Here is a 16,291-nt window from a genome sequence, read left to right as displayed (position 1 = left end):
CACTTTAGGAGCTAAAAGTTTGAAATTTGCTCTTGTTTTTAACCTCTCATAAGCGACCACTTGACAGATTATAGAGTGAGAATTGAATAATAAGGTGTTGTAAAATTATGCTATTCCTGGGTACTACAAGAGATGGAAATTTCTCAACGGGGTCAGTACTGGATTTTTTCTTGCAATGGACTTTTCACATGAATAAAATTTTTAAAACATGGGAAAGTCTCTGCAGCTATAACATATGCTAATGTAAGTGACCACCTCCCATAAGCAACCACTTACACTTGACATTTTTGGTGGTCGCTTACAGGAGGTTTGCCTGTAATTAGGTTTTTATTTAAACAAATTCTAAAGAGAAAGTGGTGATAAGACCAAAAAGAAAGTACAATGAAAGGTTATATAAATATGTTATTCTCCACAATTAGTCAAGGGGTGTTTCTCCTTGCCTAACAAAACTTTTCTAATAAAAGTTTTTGATTGATTAAGCGATTGATTAATTGGTTGATTGATTGATGATTGATTGATTGACTGAGTGAGAGAGTGAGTAATCGATTGAGGTATTGAGTGATTGAGTAATTGATTGATTGATTAATTGATTGATTGACTGACTGACTGACTGATTGATTGATTGATTGATTGATTGATTGATTGATTGATTGATAAACTAAGATGAATTCCAATTGATGTGGCATTAAGGTGCAAGTTTGTGTTGAATGCATATTGCAGCATGGACCACTGAAAGTCTGTTAGATTGGGGACAGTTTCTTGAGCTTACAGTGCCAGGTTTGGTGATGACATGTATTGTCTGGTGGAGTTTTGAAGCTGGCTCCTTTTTAACAGGTATAGTTAAACCCTAGCTTCACTAGGACATTTGGCTGGCTGAGGGAATAGTTGAAGTGCATTTGGTATTTTGTTGAAAAATTATATTTATATTTTTATTAGTAATAAAAATAAATCCAGGGGAGCTGCTCAAATTCACACTTCCCCCTCAAAATGAAGTGTGCCTTGTTTTGTTGCCATGTACATTTGGTTCCACTAAGGCTAGGGCTGTAAGAGTTTTGATGTAAGCAGCCAGGTCTTATTGTACCTTATATGCACTGCACATGTGTGATTGGATTGGAGATGAGTGAAAATGAGATTTGCTTGATGCCATGATAGAAAACACTTGCTTGTTGTTTCTCCCAACACTTTGCAATATATTAATGTTGCTTGAAGACAATATTGGCAAAGAGGATTATAATAACAGTTCTAAATCACTTCTATTCTGTCATTTGATCCGTTGCAACAGGCTGTTCTGAATAGACAAGGTGGAATAACAGTTGAAAATATTGTAAATGACCACTGCTGACTCACAGACTATTTAAAGCCAGCTCTTCAAAAGATCCTCTAGAAACCACTGGGCCTGCAGGATCCGTCACAACTTGGATGTAAGAGTCCAGGGGTTTCTCTCTCTGAAAAGCTGAAAATCTATAGATAATTCTTAGCAGCCATGATTAGTTCAATGATTTTATCAATGATGTGCTCTTTTTGAAAGGGACCTTTGGTGAAGTACACTTAGTGACCTATGGTATCATTTTCCAGTGGACAGCACTTGTCTATATGGTGAGGATAAAACTCTTCTTAGCCCGTATTACAGCCACCCTGGGAAAGAGAAAATCAGAGAAAGCACTGTGTGTTGCTGTTGATAATCATGTTCCTTTACATAAATTATAATGAAATGCTTATTTCATCTGAATCTTATTCTTCAGCCATCTTTGGATCAAGTGGTCTGGATTCGAAGCCTGGCTGGGTACATTACGTTGTGTTCTTGGGCGAGACACTTTACTCTCACAATACCTCTCTCCACCCAGGGTTATAAGTGGGTGCCAGCAAATTTAATGCATGGGGTAACCCTGCAATGGACTAGCATCCTATCCAGTGGGGAGTAGAAAGACTCCTAGTTGCTTCATGCTACAGAAACTGGAATAAACTCCAGCCTGATCGGCCACTTGGGAGGCGCGATGGCCTCATGGTTAGTGCGCTCGTCTCCGGATTGAGCAGTCCGGGTTTGAGCCCTGGCCGGGGACATTGTGTTGTGTTCTTGGGCAAGACACTTTACTCTCACAGTGCCTCTCTCCACCCAGGTGTATAAATGGGTGCCGGCGAACTTAATGCTGGGGGTAACCCTGCGATGGACTAGCATCCCATCTAGGGGAGAGTAGAAATACTAATAGTCACTTCATGCTACAGAAACCAGGATAAGCTCCAGCCTGGTGGGCCACTTGGCTCATATGCAGACTTTTACAGCTACCTCTCAGGATATTTGTCAGAATATCTGTCAATATTCTACATGTACACAGTTTCATTAAGAAAACTTTGGTGGACTTTTAAATAGCATTTGGTGCTTAATTCATAATTTTATAATGATTTCTTAAAGATGTTGTACAGTTCTTGATAGAGAGTGAGGTAACTTGGGGGAGGTGTTCCCATATATAAAAAAGGACAGGAGTGCTTGTCGGAAATTTTGAAAAGAATTCCTAAAAGGTACCAAGATCCTGTTTTGTGGGCGTGGCTTGAAATGTTTTCCGCCCGTAAGAGGTACCAATTCTAAAAAAACCATTATCTCTTGTCATATATTTCTGAGCTCAATACCTTAAAAGGTAGCACAAAAGCTCCCGCTGTAGACCTTTTGAGGCTGAACACCCTTAGAGGTACCAAAACTGCATTTTTAACCCCTGAAAGGTACGGTGAGCACCACTGTCCTTTTTATATAGGAGTCTCCCCTGGAGGTAAGTGCAAAGCATTTGTCACGTGATGAATGGGAATGGAAGAGGCTTATGTTCCCATTCTGCAGTGGAAGCAACCAGTCCAGAAAGCTGCAGTCATTGTTTACAGGGTTCCACTGTGTTATTTTAATATAATTGTCTACCTTGACTTCACCAACAAGACCATTACCAATCTGTGCATTAAAACTCTTTAGATTCCTGTTGGTGTAAGTGTGGCTGCTGGTGTTCGTGTTGGAAATGCCCTTGGTGCCGGCAATGCCATGGCAACCAAAAGGACAATTAAAGTGGCCCTTTCACTTGTTGGTAATTGCAGATCTGGATTATGATGTCTATCTGTACTGTACATGTTCCTGTTTAAATCATGTTCTTTTTTTCTCAGCAATGTGATGTCAAATTATTCAGTCTTGGCCCACATCAGCAAACTTTCATCATTGCATGTATGCACACTGAGCAATAATCTGTTATTAAGATTTGAGCAACTGTCATCGATGGTTGCTCTGGAAATTATGGAAATTACACTTGTATGTCAAATACTTATTTTATTTGCTTTTTTGTCCCAAAAGGGGAAATAAACCCTGCATAAGTGATCAAAAAATGTATACCGTTGCTTTAACCCTAAGAGCAGATGTTTTACCTGTATGTTTGCTAAGGAGTAACTCAGTTTACCTGTATTCATGAAGTCACTTGTAGCATAGACAATGATGATACCTAACCATGCATACACCCATAGAAGGTTTAATGTTGATTAACACTGAATTTTTTGTTTGTAACTCCTAATAATAGCATTTCGTATGTGAAACTAATCTTGTTAGCTTGTTAAAGTTCACTGCTACATGTTCACAGGGAGATAATCAATTTGTATTGATTTCACAGTGTGTGTTCAACTTGTGGTATTTGCTGTCTTCTTCAGGCTTCAGGAAACCACTGGGAGGCTTTTTACTGACAATAGGTTTGTAATCTTATAGAAACGTCTGCATTAATTGGACCAAATATACCATATATAGGTGCTAGAGCTTATCCCGGTTCCCATAACGTATTAAGCAACTAGGAGTATTTCTACTCTCCCCTGGATGGGATGCTAGTCCATTGTAGGGTTATCCCCAGCATTCAGTTTACCAGAAGCTATTTATACATCTTGGTGGAGAGAGGCTATGTCAGAAAGTAGAGTGTCTTGCTCAAAAAGACAGTACCAAGACCCTGGCCTTAGGGCTAAAACCCAGACTGCATGATCTGGAGTCCATAAGTCCACCCACTTTCAATTCAAGGTGGAGTGCTGTCATGTGTGCAAAAACCCTGAAAGAGACACATGTTATCATGATTGACTCCTAGTCAGGCCTGACTATAGCGTTGGGTTATGTTGTATTCTTGGGCAAAACGCGGCTACTCTCTTTAATTAAATATAATTATCTATTAAGGCCAAGTGGATCTGGTAATAAATGGCTGACTAGCACATGATGTACAGATGAATATCAGGAAATTGTTGGATTAAACATGAAGAAAATGTTGGAAGGCTTAAATTTGTAAGCCGTTTGACTCAAACGTCGCCCACAGAACATCAGTCTTATGATGAGATGTTGATCACGGATGAGAGCTTCAAATTAATTTGGCCAAGGAATTCTTGACTTCCCTCTTAGGTTACTTTGTAGCTAATTAGACTATTGTTCATTTTGTCTTGCAGAGATGTGTTATTGTTATACAAAAAGACTATCCATTTTATGTCATTCTTTTTTATCTTTGATGGAATTCAGGTAATTGAAATCATTCTAATGATTGGGTATCATTCTAATGATTGAGTGATAAAATACGACCCTTAAAGCCCGTCACAGGCGGTGTTGGACACGACTTGCAAAGCACAGAGGGAGAAATTTTCCCTGGAGCTCATTTTCATCTGATCTGAGCCTGATCTGTGCCTGAGCCTGTCAGTGACCAACTACTAGAATTAATCATATCATAAACAAAATAAAAAGTCTGGAATGTTCATCAGTTTTACAAACACTAGAGAAACAGCAGAAACTCACTTAATTGCACATGATTGACGTGCAAATAGCATATGTGCCAAATTCCAGCAAGCAAGTTTGATGTCCTTGTGATCATGCTTTAAGTTTTTCCAAATACTTTAAGGTATGCCAAGAACCAATCAGAATGGACAATTTTGTTGTGGAAACAATAATGTAATTAACATGCATAGCAGACCTATCTTTACATTTCAAGTGGAACTCGCACTTACAGAGTAGATCAATCTCACAGGTAGGGGCTGGGGGTGTAGAAAACGGCTTCTCAAGTGATACGAATTGATGTTCAATTTTCATCTCAGGGTGTCTGTAGCGGTGTTATCCGAGGATCTGGCCGTCAGACGGTGGGAGTGGTGATCAACTTTATATCCTATTGATCAACTTTATATCCTATGGAGGCTAACTTGACAAAACTTAAGTTCTTACATGCGGGTTTTTACTGTAGTAGATTTATACTAAAACAGTTAGATTATTTGCTCTCGATTTTCATACGTGACAGTTCACTCGGGCTGCACCTTCGTCGACTATCATGCTCACAATCTTATTGTTAAATAGAAACAATTTTTTATCAATCGGCGCGCATATTTTTCGGGGCTATTTTCTAATTAACATTGACACGGCCTCTCTGAAACATGCAACACAGAGAGAAGCGTAGAACTAAGTAATTAAAAAATAATAATTGTGGAACAAACAGGGAAAAGTTAAATTCCCTGGTTTGTCAAAGCATTCCACACTTCCACGCAAAATTTTTTTTTGTGGAATTATATCAAAGTGTAGAAACCAATGATTTCACGGCCACTATTGGACATTTATCGGTTGGCCGAGCCAAAATTGTCTGACTGTTTACAGGGAAGGGGGGGAGGGGAGGGTGGGTGAGTAAAACAATAGGTGTTGAATACCACTACAAATATGATTTGGGAGCAATGTTTGCTAACTCTGTTGTTTTCTTGTTGTATTGAAGGCCTCTTGATTGGTCTGTTTTGTGCGGTTGCTGCCCAGGTAACCATTTGACAAGTGAACTAGTGTTTTTTTTTTGTTGTTTTCTCTCATTTTATTGTTATTTTTGTCATGCGTCTTTACACTGAGCCCCTGGCTCGGATACCAAGGTCAACCTCTTCCTATGCATGCATGACAATAATAAATTGATTGATTGGTTGATTGATTGACTGGAACTCCTCACCAGTTAATGTTTTTTCTTCAATTTTGAGTATAGTTGCTTTAGGACTAACAAATTTGTGGTCTTGTGATACTAGATTTTTCAGGTGAATAGTGAATTGATCTTGTTTGTCCAGTGGATTCATATCAAGAAATTGTTTTTCGTCAAGATGATTGAAGGAAATAAATGATCGCGTACTCTTCTTTATTTACTGTTGTAAATTGAAATGCTTTTGCGTTTGAATTAAAAATAATTTTCTCCAGTGTTTTCCCGTGTAGCGTTTTCCCGTGTTTTCCCATGTGTTTGTTATGTTCGTTTCAGCTGTCACTCATTCTTGAGAGTTTGCCTGGTAACGTATTTAAAGACAGACAGACCTGGCTTTGGTTTAATTGTCGGTAGCGCTAACAGAACAATAAAATTTCTTCCAGTTACAAAATCTTCCACTGTTGAGGTTACATGCAATATTTCAGAGACTTTAAATGTTCATTCAACGACTGTACAACGTACTTTGTGTTGCATATGACACACTTTAACCTGCATTAAGATCTTATATGTACTTAAAATTTTTGAATCACAAACTTCCTTGCAATAAGTTCCTCCCCAAAATGAACCCACAGAAAATGTATTTTGAACATATATAAGCCCAAGACTTACTTTCAGCATTCAATGGTATGTACATTAACAGGATGTAATTTTGTCATTTTTGATTGTGTTTTAGGCCTGTTTATATGTGATTCTACTGTGGAGAACAGATTGGGAGAAGCAGTGCAAACTAGTGAGTAAAGCCAAAAAAGACTGGGCTTACCTCAATTATTTTGATGTAAAAATGAATGCCTGGGTCAGGAGTATCCACCCAAGGGGTTATGGGAATATTTGGGGGTTACATAGTGAACAAATATGGCGCAAAGGAACGTTGAAAAAAACCCTGGATGTTGTGATGATTTGACTCAAGAGAAGATAATAGACCACTTAGTAAACCGGAGTAGAACAACAATGAACATCAGTAACTGAAGGAAGAAGACATCCCAGAAGTATTTCTTCCTTGAAAGAAACCAGTAGATTACGCCATAGAACAGCTTCAGAGATGTTCTCTCACTGGTACGTTATCTTCTCTAGATGTCTCTTCAGCATTCCATCCCATCTTATTTGTTTATTTTACCCCCAGAGATTCCAAAGCTGTGAGCTTAGGCTATCCACCACTTTAGAAACGAGAAGAATCTTGGACAAGTGTCATCTCGCTGTGGTTTGTGGGACAATTACTAGGGACAAAACAAATGACGAGAAGCCACATTGGTTCAAGTAATGATTCCAGTAATGATAAGGGGAGATGCACCCAGATTTCTTCTCATTTCTCAAGTGGCAAATTTCGTAAATTACTTTGGAGCAAGGCCTTTTGGAGTGTGGAAAGACTGAGGTAAACAAGACACTTTGTTGCGCCCACAGTTTACTTCAGGAATTAGTGTCCCTATCTTTGTATAGTAAATTATATTGTGATGTGTGTTCACCATTTCAAAAGAGATGTGTTTTGTGACTTGACCCTGGAACTGATTGGTTTGTAAACACTGGATGTTCCAATACCTGAGTGATCTGTCCAGTGTTACTGTTGTTCACTGTTTTTGATTTTGTTCAGGCACAAGAAAGAACAGGAGTTAAGTCTGCCTTAGACCAAACATCTGACAATTTATTAAATGGAGACATTCACAAAAAAGAGTCAGGTACGTGTTATTAACAAAACATAGTGCCAAAAAGCCAGGCCAGGTTACCAGGCAACATTATATAGGTTCACGAAAACATGACAAGCCACAGAATTGTGGTAGCATGCGTCACAACCTGAGGACTCAGCCTGCTTACCGCAGAGAGACCTCGTGAAATGTGTGCTCAATGTAGCTGCTTACAGAAGCGAGAAGACATCATAAACTGCGGGCTCAACTCCTCTTAGACCCACTCACCAAGTGTCATGAATTGCTGGCTCAAGTAATTTATGGAGAACTGTTTCTTGTATGAAGTTGATAAACCTTGTTTCACAGCGAGTTTGTGTAATTTACAGTTTATAGACTAAACAGTAAGTTATAAATTAAGCAAAAAAATCCCTCTCATCTCTAACCTTTTTTTGTTCAGAATTGGTCCTTTCAAGCTGGATTCACAAATCTTCATCTCTTCCATTTCTGAGTCGCTTTGATGCTGACGTGACTCAATTCCGACCTTCTCTTGTGTTACGCGATTTTAATGGTCAACATGAATTCATGTCACAAGGAAGTGAACCAAATACAGCAGTGTATGATGTTAAAGACAGTAACAGACGTACATCATCAGAGAAGAAGTCTTTGATAAGAAAACGACTTATTCCCCTAATTATTTCTTTGTTGATATTAGGCGCTGCTGTAGCCATACATCTTTTAGTTCCTTTGCCGTCTTCCCCTGAGACGGCGTCAGTTCGTAATGACACCCTCGGTTTTAACATGACTGGCAATACCACGCAAAATCCCTGACTTTATTCAGTTACACAGAAAAGTAAAATTCTGAGCCTCTTGTGTTGTCATGCATCTCTTTTCCAGACAGAAAGAAAAAAGCTTTGTGTGATGACACAAATAACAGCTGCGTAAGATGAAAGATGAGGGGTGGGTTGGGGTGGGTTATACGCGTAAATGAGTATGTCACATCAAGAAATGCTTTTCTGGTTGACTGTGCATGCTTTTTCTTGAAGTCTTTGAGGACCAGTCTCTTTTACTCCCTTATATATTTGAAATATTGTAAGAATAAAAAACATACATTTTCACACTAGATCCAATCTGCCGAGGAGGGAGGGACGGGTCAGGTGGGGGTAGGCGAGTTATACCAGTGAATGCAGGCTTTTTCATTCACATATATATATTTTTCATTCATATTCATTTATATTCATTAAATTATTTAAAGTATTGTAACTGATCAAGGTATGTGACATTATCAATGAAATAAGATGCTATTTAAGTTTAATAGATTCTAATTGTTAACATTATTTAAATATATATGACTGGATTTATGAGGAGGTGGTTAAAAAGTGTGTTCTTTTGCACCAAGTGTGGTACACATGATGAAAGTAAAAGGGAATAAAGAAGAACACGAAAAAGAAAATATGAGGGTGGAGGAAAAAAGACTGACATTCCTTTGAATTTTTATATCGTCTACTTTAGAAAATAATAAACACTTATTGTAACGGCACCCGCGTGCCTCGTTTTCATTTCGTAGAATTTTATGTATTTCCCTTTTTTACCGCATTTACGTCACAATGATTTTCCGCTAGCTACCACATGACTTTAGCTTAATATCGCAAGCACATGTAAAAAAACGATAAGGCTCACAGAAATTCGACGGGAACCACCAGTTATTGCTGTACAACTCAGAACCTACTAGAGTGTTCGCCCCAACACATCCTACCATACAGGATCACTGTAACGGTTGGCACAATAAACCTGAGCCTTGTGGAACCTGTGAGTCTTTAGTCTTTTGGTTTCATGGATCTCCGCTATCGGAGCTGACGCGGCTACACTTGTACCAGGGTGAACTTTCAATAAATCCAGACATGTATACATGATATATTATACAACAAAACATACGCAAAGTCTTACGTTTATTGTTAAGATTATCCTTTTAAAGAGCACACATGAAAATAGAGGTCTGAAAGTTATCAGTTAACAGCATATTTCAGCATTTTTCAGAAGAACAGAGTAACTTCAAAAGATAACTCAGTTTTTCTTTCGAGGGCAGGCCAGATGGGAACATTGCTTCAAGCATAAGTTTCTCTGGTGTGTAGATTTGATGAAATGATGAGTTCTCCGAGCTTTAAGAAGTTCAACTCATGAATGAAGTATATTATATATATTTTTAATTCCTTTTACTTGTAACAAGAAAAATTATAATATTGAAATATATGGATTGCAAGGAGATGATTCCTTGTATTTTTCCTTCACCACACAACACAATCAAAGGTCCTGAAGATTGGGTATGTTGGTCAGCCAGGTCCAAGATATGTTGTCATATTGTTGACACATCAATAGGGTCTCAGCAAAATGGATGAAAATAAATACATAGTTGTCCCACATGTATCCCAGCCATCTACCAAAAGGAAATATGAACAGATTTATCACAAATTCAAAATAACCTTGGAGTGTCACAAGTGGCCTTTGTACAGCTGAAGCTCCTCTCCAATTTTTCAGATTTGTAATGTCACAGTAGACATATGTATGCATTGCCTACTTATTTTTTCCTCATGAGAGCGGGCAGCTGTACACAAGCTATGTCTCCTATTACAATTGAGCTAACCATGATCCATTAATCACTACACTAATGCCCCATTGTTCAAAGAGTGGAAAACGTTACCAAGTGGATAAATGTGGACAAGGCAAGATAAGCTGTTTTATCTGCATGGTGGAGAGCCATATTCAGCCTTTGAACAACCAGAGCGAGGTTTCTTTTTCGTATCGGCAAAATGCCAAGTTATTATAATTTTGATTATGACAGATATACCTATTTTGCCACGTCTTGTTCAAAACTTGTAAATAAATTAGAACCTGTTTTTTTGTTAGATCGAAGAAGGATGCCAGTGAAATGGAGGAAAGGGGCCAGAAGTAAAAGCTATACCCCTCCCCCCCCCCAAAAAAAAAACAGCTTTCTTTCAGACTTCAGTCGCACACATATTGTTTGGCTCTGTCACCTCACTGTTCCTTTTTACGTTTTTCTCGAAGAGATTTGTTATTCTTCAATCCCTACACTGAGTTCATTTTCTTTATAAATGTACCCTCGGTAACTTGAACCTCATTTGTCAAAGTGTACTGCATCAAAGCTCTCAGTCCAGAATCATGGGGACAGGAACAGATTGGCTGCAAAGCATCAGAAACTGTTTAACAGACTATTTCTGGCAAAAGTGTATGAATAGAGTCTCGTCAAAACTATGCACTGGCTTCTTCTGCTGTTTGCTTTGTGTTGTATTTCATCAGAAGACCTATTGAATTTAAACAGTCCTCAATTGTTATGATGGGTCCTTTACAAGAGAAGCAACATTTTATAAACTAATTCACCTGACTGAATTTTTTTGTTTAAGTTATGTTAGGCTGTGAGCATTCCGTCGAAAGATGAAAGGCTGAACAAAATGCGGCAAATTTTTTCTCTGATTTGGTTTAAAGAGAGTATGATATAATGATGATATATGGTCAGTGTAAAATAAGGCAGACAAGGAAAGACAAAAAAAATATATTGAATAACTGACACATTTAATTAATAAGTATAAGCTAAGATTTAATATGCGAAAGATTCAATTTTATTTTATAAGTACTGAGATTTATCCACAGAGATAACAGTGATGAAAACATCGTTCTGTTTTTAGTCGCGGCCAATCAGTGACGCGAACGATGAAATTTCACTAGTGAAAAATCATCGTTCGCGACATCTGATTGGACGAACGATGTTTTTCACTAGTGAAAAGTGATCGTACGGCAAGCCACGTCATCCTTGGCGCGAAAACTGGCAAGCCGCCTTTTTATTTTCAAGATGTCGGAAAGGTTCGTGGACGTCGGTTCAGTTGACAATTTTATTGCAGAACAAGAAAACAAAGCCACATTACAAAAAACGCAACGAGATGTAAAACTTTTGCAAACCTTTTAGGAACCAGGAATTAACTTAGAAAAGTTGAAGAAATTCCAGCATTGGAGTTATTGTACTGCAACCAAGACGTCCTCGTACGAAAAAGCCAATCCAGCGGACAGAGCTGAAAAACGACTGCGCATGCGTAGGGTTTTGGCGGGTGAGTCGACGAGTGGTGACATTTTCGATCGTTTGATCACCGTAAAGTCTTGGCGCCATTCGATGTTAATTTTTTGGACTAATATCATCCGAGAAAAATGGAGAAGATGGAACTTTCAATGTCATTTCAGTCAAGCAGATGTTCCTGATATCCTGAACATATTTCTGGCTATATTGACGGTCTAAACACAGCAAATTCTGGCAGACATCGGTGGCAGCGCCATGGTGAGTAGTAACCGCTTTACGCTTGTTAAGTTTATTTTGGATACCACTTACAGGTTAAAAAAGTGTAAATTTCAACTCCCTTGTTGTCAATACATCTATTCAAATGTGTTTGCTCTTTACAAATAATTATATACAGATGTAACCGACCCGCAAGGATAAACCTGCCACGTAAGCTCGCATTTGAGCACATCAGCTTACATTTGTACTTGAGCACTCGTTGCATGTTTTTGGACCTCACGGGAACAAACTGTAAAGGAAATGATTCCCTTCTTCATGTTGAAATATTTATGTATTTACCCTGCCACTCAACATTCCTGGAGATATGACAGAAAAATTAATGGAACGCTGAGTATTCTTACTTGTGAAATTGAACAGAGAATTTGGAAAGGTAAAAAAATATCTGCTCTCATGGGCTGACCTTGACTTTGCGGATTTAAGCTTATATTTCGCTAATGACGAGTGTATAAAGGCTTACTTTCTAGAGACAGTAGTCGGAGTTCAAATTCAGTTTGGTGCATATTTCTACAGATACCTTTCCTTATTTATCTCCCCATCAATTTCGTAAGAAAAAAAATGAATAAAATAAAAACGAAAAGTTTATAGATGTAAACCACACTTTCTCTTTGATTTCTGCGTATGCCCTGGCCAAAATGTCGTGAAACGCGATGCTGGGGGGAAAGAAAGGCATACTATCCTGTTGTAACTGCTATTTGAGTAGATTGCAGCTAATTTGGCTCATATCCAGCCTGAAAATGTCCAAACTGTCCAAAAAATGCTTTTTTGACAAAAAGCTTCGGGAGTTAATGGGTTAAAAAGTAGTTTAAATGGTGGAATTTAAGAAGCTAGGAAAATATATGCTAAGAATGCTAAAAAGCTGGGAAAAGTTTAGTGAGGTGTTAGTGAAACTTAACATTAGTGACTGTACCAAGAGTGAACTGAAAATTGTTGACTTGCTTGAACCAAGACAGTAATTCGAAGGAGTACTGCCATTCTGCAAAAGCTACATGAGCTCCACTGTTCCCATGTAAGTGGCTGTCTAAGAGGAAAACACCTTGTGTGGTTGGAATGAAGACGACAGTATTGGAATTTAAAATAAAAATAGATGTTGTTTTGCCGTGCGTTAAAGCAGTTCTCCAGTGAAAAGGTAAATTAGCTGCGGGACTTGCTTCAGGGATAATGCTAACAGGCATTTCAGGTCCTACAGTGGTGCCACCAATTACATTGTTTAATACAGTAGATGACTGTAGAGCTTGTAAAACACCAAATGTTTGAGGAATGTTTTGTGTCACTGAGTCATAGATGCTGTTACCCACTAAAATCCCTTGCACAATTAGCTGGTACACCCATGTCTGGCTCAGTGGACTGTTGAGCAGAGGAATATGAACATTTTCTGAAAAGAACATTTTGCTAAACAAAAGTGCAATAAAAGTACAGGCATTGCTTCCTTTTCTTCCTAGAATTGTGGACTGTGAAATACTGCTTGGGAATGACCAGAAAGTGACATTGCCATGATGGTTCGGAGGGATGATAATGAGTGTTAGAACTTGAGAAGAGCTGTTAGAGGGAGACGAGGTATTTGTAGCGGAAGGTTGATTTCTGGATGAATGATTGGCCCGGGATGGAAGAGGGATAGTTGCATAAGTATCCAGGATGTTTTTAACCTTTTGAGACCATTCTGGTGAGGTGTAGAAAAGTTCAGCGTCGGATATGTTCAAGCCTGTAAGTGGTGTATTATTGCTTTCATCTTCATGCAGTTCATCATCATCATCATTTTCCCTTTCATTAGCATTTTTAGACGACAAAAGCCCATTGTTGAAGGTGTTTGCTAACTTTTGAACTTTTTTCTTCAGTGGTTCAGCACAGATTGGACAGCAGTGATTTGAAGGCAAGCAAGCTTGGTGAAAGCAGTGGAAGCAGGCCAGTCTAACAACAGTATCTGTTTCTCTTGTGCAAGTTGGAAAATCACAATAAATATCTGGGTGAGGTTGTTGGCCTGGCTCTACATCATCGAGATTATAACTTAGTGGAAAACACTTGGTGTCTACTGTGGTTTCAAACGTTGGGAGATGGTACTGTGGCTTCCCTTTTGGTCTTCCATTATTTGCAACTGGGCGTTCAACCTGAGTCAAAAATTAAATTATGTGCATGTCAGTAGTACATGTACATTTGTTATGAGGAAAACATGATGTTAGTAATTTTGTTTGTTTGTTTTTCCATTTTTTAAGTCAGAGATGTTAACAGTATTCATTAATTATATTTGTTTATTTTAATATTCATTCTATTGTTTGGTACATTTGATATCTATGTCTGCATATCCTTTTCCTACATATCTAAGAATCATATAAAGAAGCCTAAACCATGCATTTTACTTAAACTGTCTTAACGCACCTCAGGAATTTGACAATACTTTAGAAATGTGGAAAATGCTTGCTTGCAGCTTGTGTTTTTCAATTTTTCTTGCATCATCAAATTCTTGTATTGTTTTATGATGGTATAATAAATGGTTTAGACTTCTGTATTTATTAATTTTATGACTTTTTTTTATTTTCAGGATTGTTACCTGGTATGATTTGTGGCAGTTCTGTGAAATGCTCTTAAACAGATCAAGAAGAAATTCTGCACTTTTCCCTGCAATAAGCCACAAGTTGGATTCACTCTGCTGACCACGGTGGTACTGTGGAACAAAGGACTGGACAAATTCACTAAGAAACCCTGATGATGCTAGTGATTTAGCAGTATCTTCAATGCTTTTTGCATCTTCAAACTTTTCAGTGTTTCTTCTTAGAACAGAATGCCAGACTTCTACCTTTTTTTCAGTTATCAACTTGAGAATACTGGCCTTTTTAGACCAGTATGCCGGAAGATATTTACACTGATATGCACAGTCACTCAAAAATGACAAGGTTGATTTGTTATAATGCCTCCTTCTCCAGCAGATGAAAATAATTGCCAACTGTGCCATGACCATCTCATATAGCTTTAGATTACCACTTCTGAAAATGTTGTACTGATAAAAGATGATAGGCACAACATGTTCAAGTAAGTGCAAAATTGTCACAAATTCATGTTGCTTGCAGTTTGCAAACTTTTCCAGAACTTTTGCTCTTACAAGTTGCCAACCCACTAATGCAGCAGTCACACATAGTGATGTTTTAAAGGGTTTTGGTTTAGATGCCAAAGTGCCTCCAAAGACACTTGAAAACAGTTTATCAAAAAAAAATTTGAAATTTGAAACAACATCTTCATAGGCATTGAGGCACACATGAAATGGCCCTTGCTCTGGTATTATTCCAATGCTGGGATTCCATCCACTTGCTATTAGCTTTTTGGGATAGTACCATCCTGGCCAATCAGCAGGTAGTGGCAGAACATACTTCTTGCTGTACAGCTGAAGTTCAGGGTATTTATTAAGTACACGCTCTAGGGTTGTTTTGTAGTTGTCCATGCTTTTTAGATCTTGTTCGAACTCATCAATCAACATACATGTCTCCAGTGTCTCGAGGTCTTGTGTCGTTGGATCGGAGTACACCCTGAATAACAAATAAAAATGTTGTTGTTGCTGGCATTTCTATAACTATTGTTATTCTTGAAATGCCGATTTCCAATAATTTTTGGTTTATTAAAATTGCTGTACGCTGATGATATTCACTCTTGATATTTATAACAGGTCACTTTATATTCACAAACAGGCCACTGTTTATAAACATTATAAATTATACTAGCCTTAGTTCTCGCAGTGCTGCCTGTAGTCTCCCTGGGTCAATGCTTTGCATATTTTGTGGTAGCTGGTCCAAAAACTGGTTTTGCATATTTATTAAGGCATTTGTTAGTATTTCCAGGACAGATGGGACATGTATTCCACCAAGGCAGGTCTTCTGTTGGCCATTTACATTGATCACTACTTGTCTGTGTAAGGATGATGATGGGCGGGGTACTGCACTGACTGTGGGATGCACATCTGTTATACAGGATGCCATGTGTACAACATTTGTCCTAACAAGTTGTGCTGGTGTATGAAATGAGTGAATGTTGTGGAAGTCATCAACCATTAAGACCATGAAGCATGTCAGCTGATGGGAAAGACAGAGTGTAAAAACCATAATTAAGTAGTTAATAGAGTGGTTTTCAATTGAGTGACTTAAACCAGAACCAAACTACGGTTTGACAGTGGCTGACTTCAGTAATGTAGTCTATTATTATTAGACTACATTACTGTACTCAGCTGATTTCAAACCGTAGTAAACGCAAAACCAAAACCAAATTAATATTGTCTGATTACTTTCCACACTCAATTGAAAACTGCTCTATTAATTTTAATATATTATTCTAGACAAAGACAAGAAAGAAAATTGATTAGCCAAAAT

General features: G+C 38.1%; 3 protein-coding genes across 4 annotated transcripts in view; all 3 read left to right on the top strand.

The window, feature by feature from the left end:
* Positions 1 to 8,882, top strand: part of LOC145466645 (multidrug and toxin extrusion protein 1-like) — a 101,839-nt gene extending 92,957 nt beyond the window's left edge. The window contains exons 13-16 of one of the 2 annotated variants that reach the window (XM_081450358.1): positions 5,733 to 5,770; positions 6,646 to 6,702; positions 7,558 to 7,642; positions 8,046 to 8,882. In XM_081450358.1, the coding sequence (XP_081306484.1) occupies positions 5,733 to 5,770; positions 6,646 to 6,702; positions 7,558 to 7,642; positions 8,046 to 8,416 (551 nt within the window). In that variant the 3' untranslated portion in view covers positions 8,417 to 8,882. Of the gene's footprint in view, positions 1 to 5,732; positions 5,771 to 6,645; positions 6,703 to 7,092; positions 7,643 to 8,045 lie in introns of those variants that run through there. The other variant, XM_081450360.1, reaches the window with a different exon arrangement.
* Positions 1 to 16,291, top strand: part of LOC145466671 (piezo-type mechanosensitive ion channel component 1-like) — a 64,655-nt gene that overhangs the window by 6,039 nt on the left and 42,325 nt on the right. The gene's annotated exons all lie outside the window — the stretch shown is intronic.
* Positions 2,798 to 5,148, top strand: LOC145466181 (multidrug and toxin extrusion protein 1-like). Its single transcript, XM_081449934.1, has 5 exons — positions 2,798 to 2,869; positions 2,954 to 3,062; positions 3,615 to 3,708; positions 4,438 to 4,507; positions 5,074 to 5,148. The coding sequence occupies exons 1-5, from the start codon at positions 2,798 to 2,800 to the stop codon at positions 5,146 to 5,148; spliced, it is 420 nt and encodes a 139-aa protein (XP_081306060.1).

Source organism: Orbicella franksi, chromosome 13, assembly GCF_964199315.1.
Source record: "Orbicella franksi chromosome 13, jaOrbFran1.1, whole genome shotgun sequence".
NCBI classification, from domain to species: Eukaryota; Metazoa; Cnidaria; class Anthozoa; order Scleractinia; family Merulinidae; genus Orbicella; species Orbicella franksi.
This window is presented reverse-complemented; position numbering and strand designations above follow the sequence as displayed.

Bases quoted from the DNA above. Each gene is read 5' to 3' on its own strand.
- LOC145466181 (XM_081449934.1), top strand. From the start codon at position 2,798: ATGGAAGAGGCTTATGTTCCCATTCTGCAGTGGAAGCAACCAGTCCAG. The intron at 2,870-2,953 runs GTTCCACTGTGT...AAAACTCTTTAG, and splicing joins CTGCAGTCATTGTTTACAGG to ATTCCTGTTGGTGTAAGTGT. The intron at 4,508-5,073 runs GTAATTGAAATC...TTTTCATCTCAG, and splicing joins TTATCTTTGATGGAATTCAG to GGTGTCTGTAGCGGTGTTAT.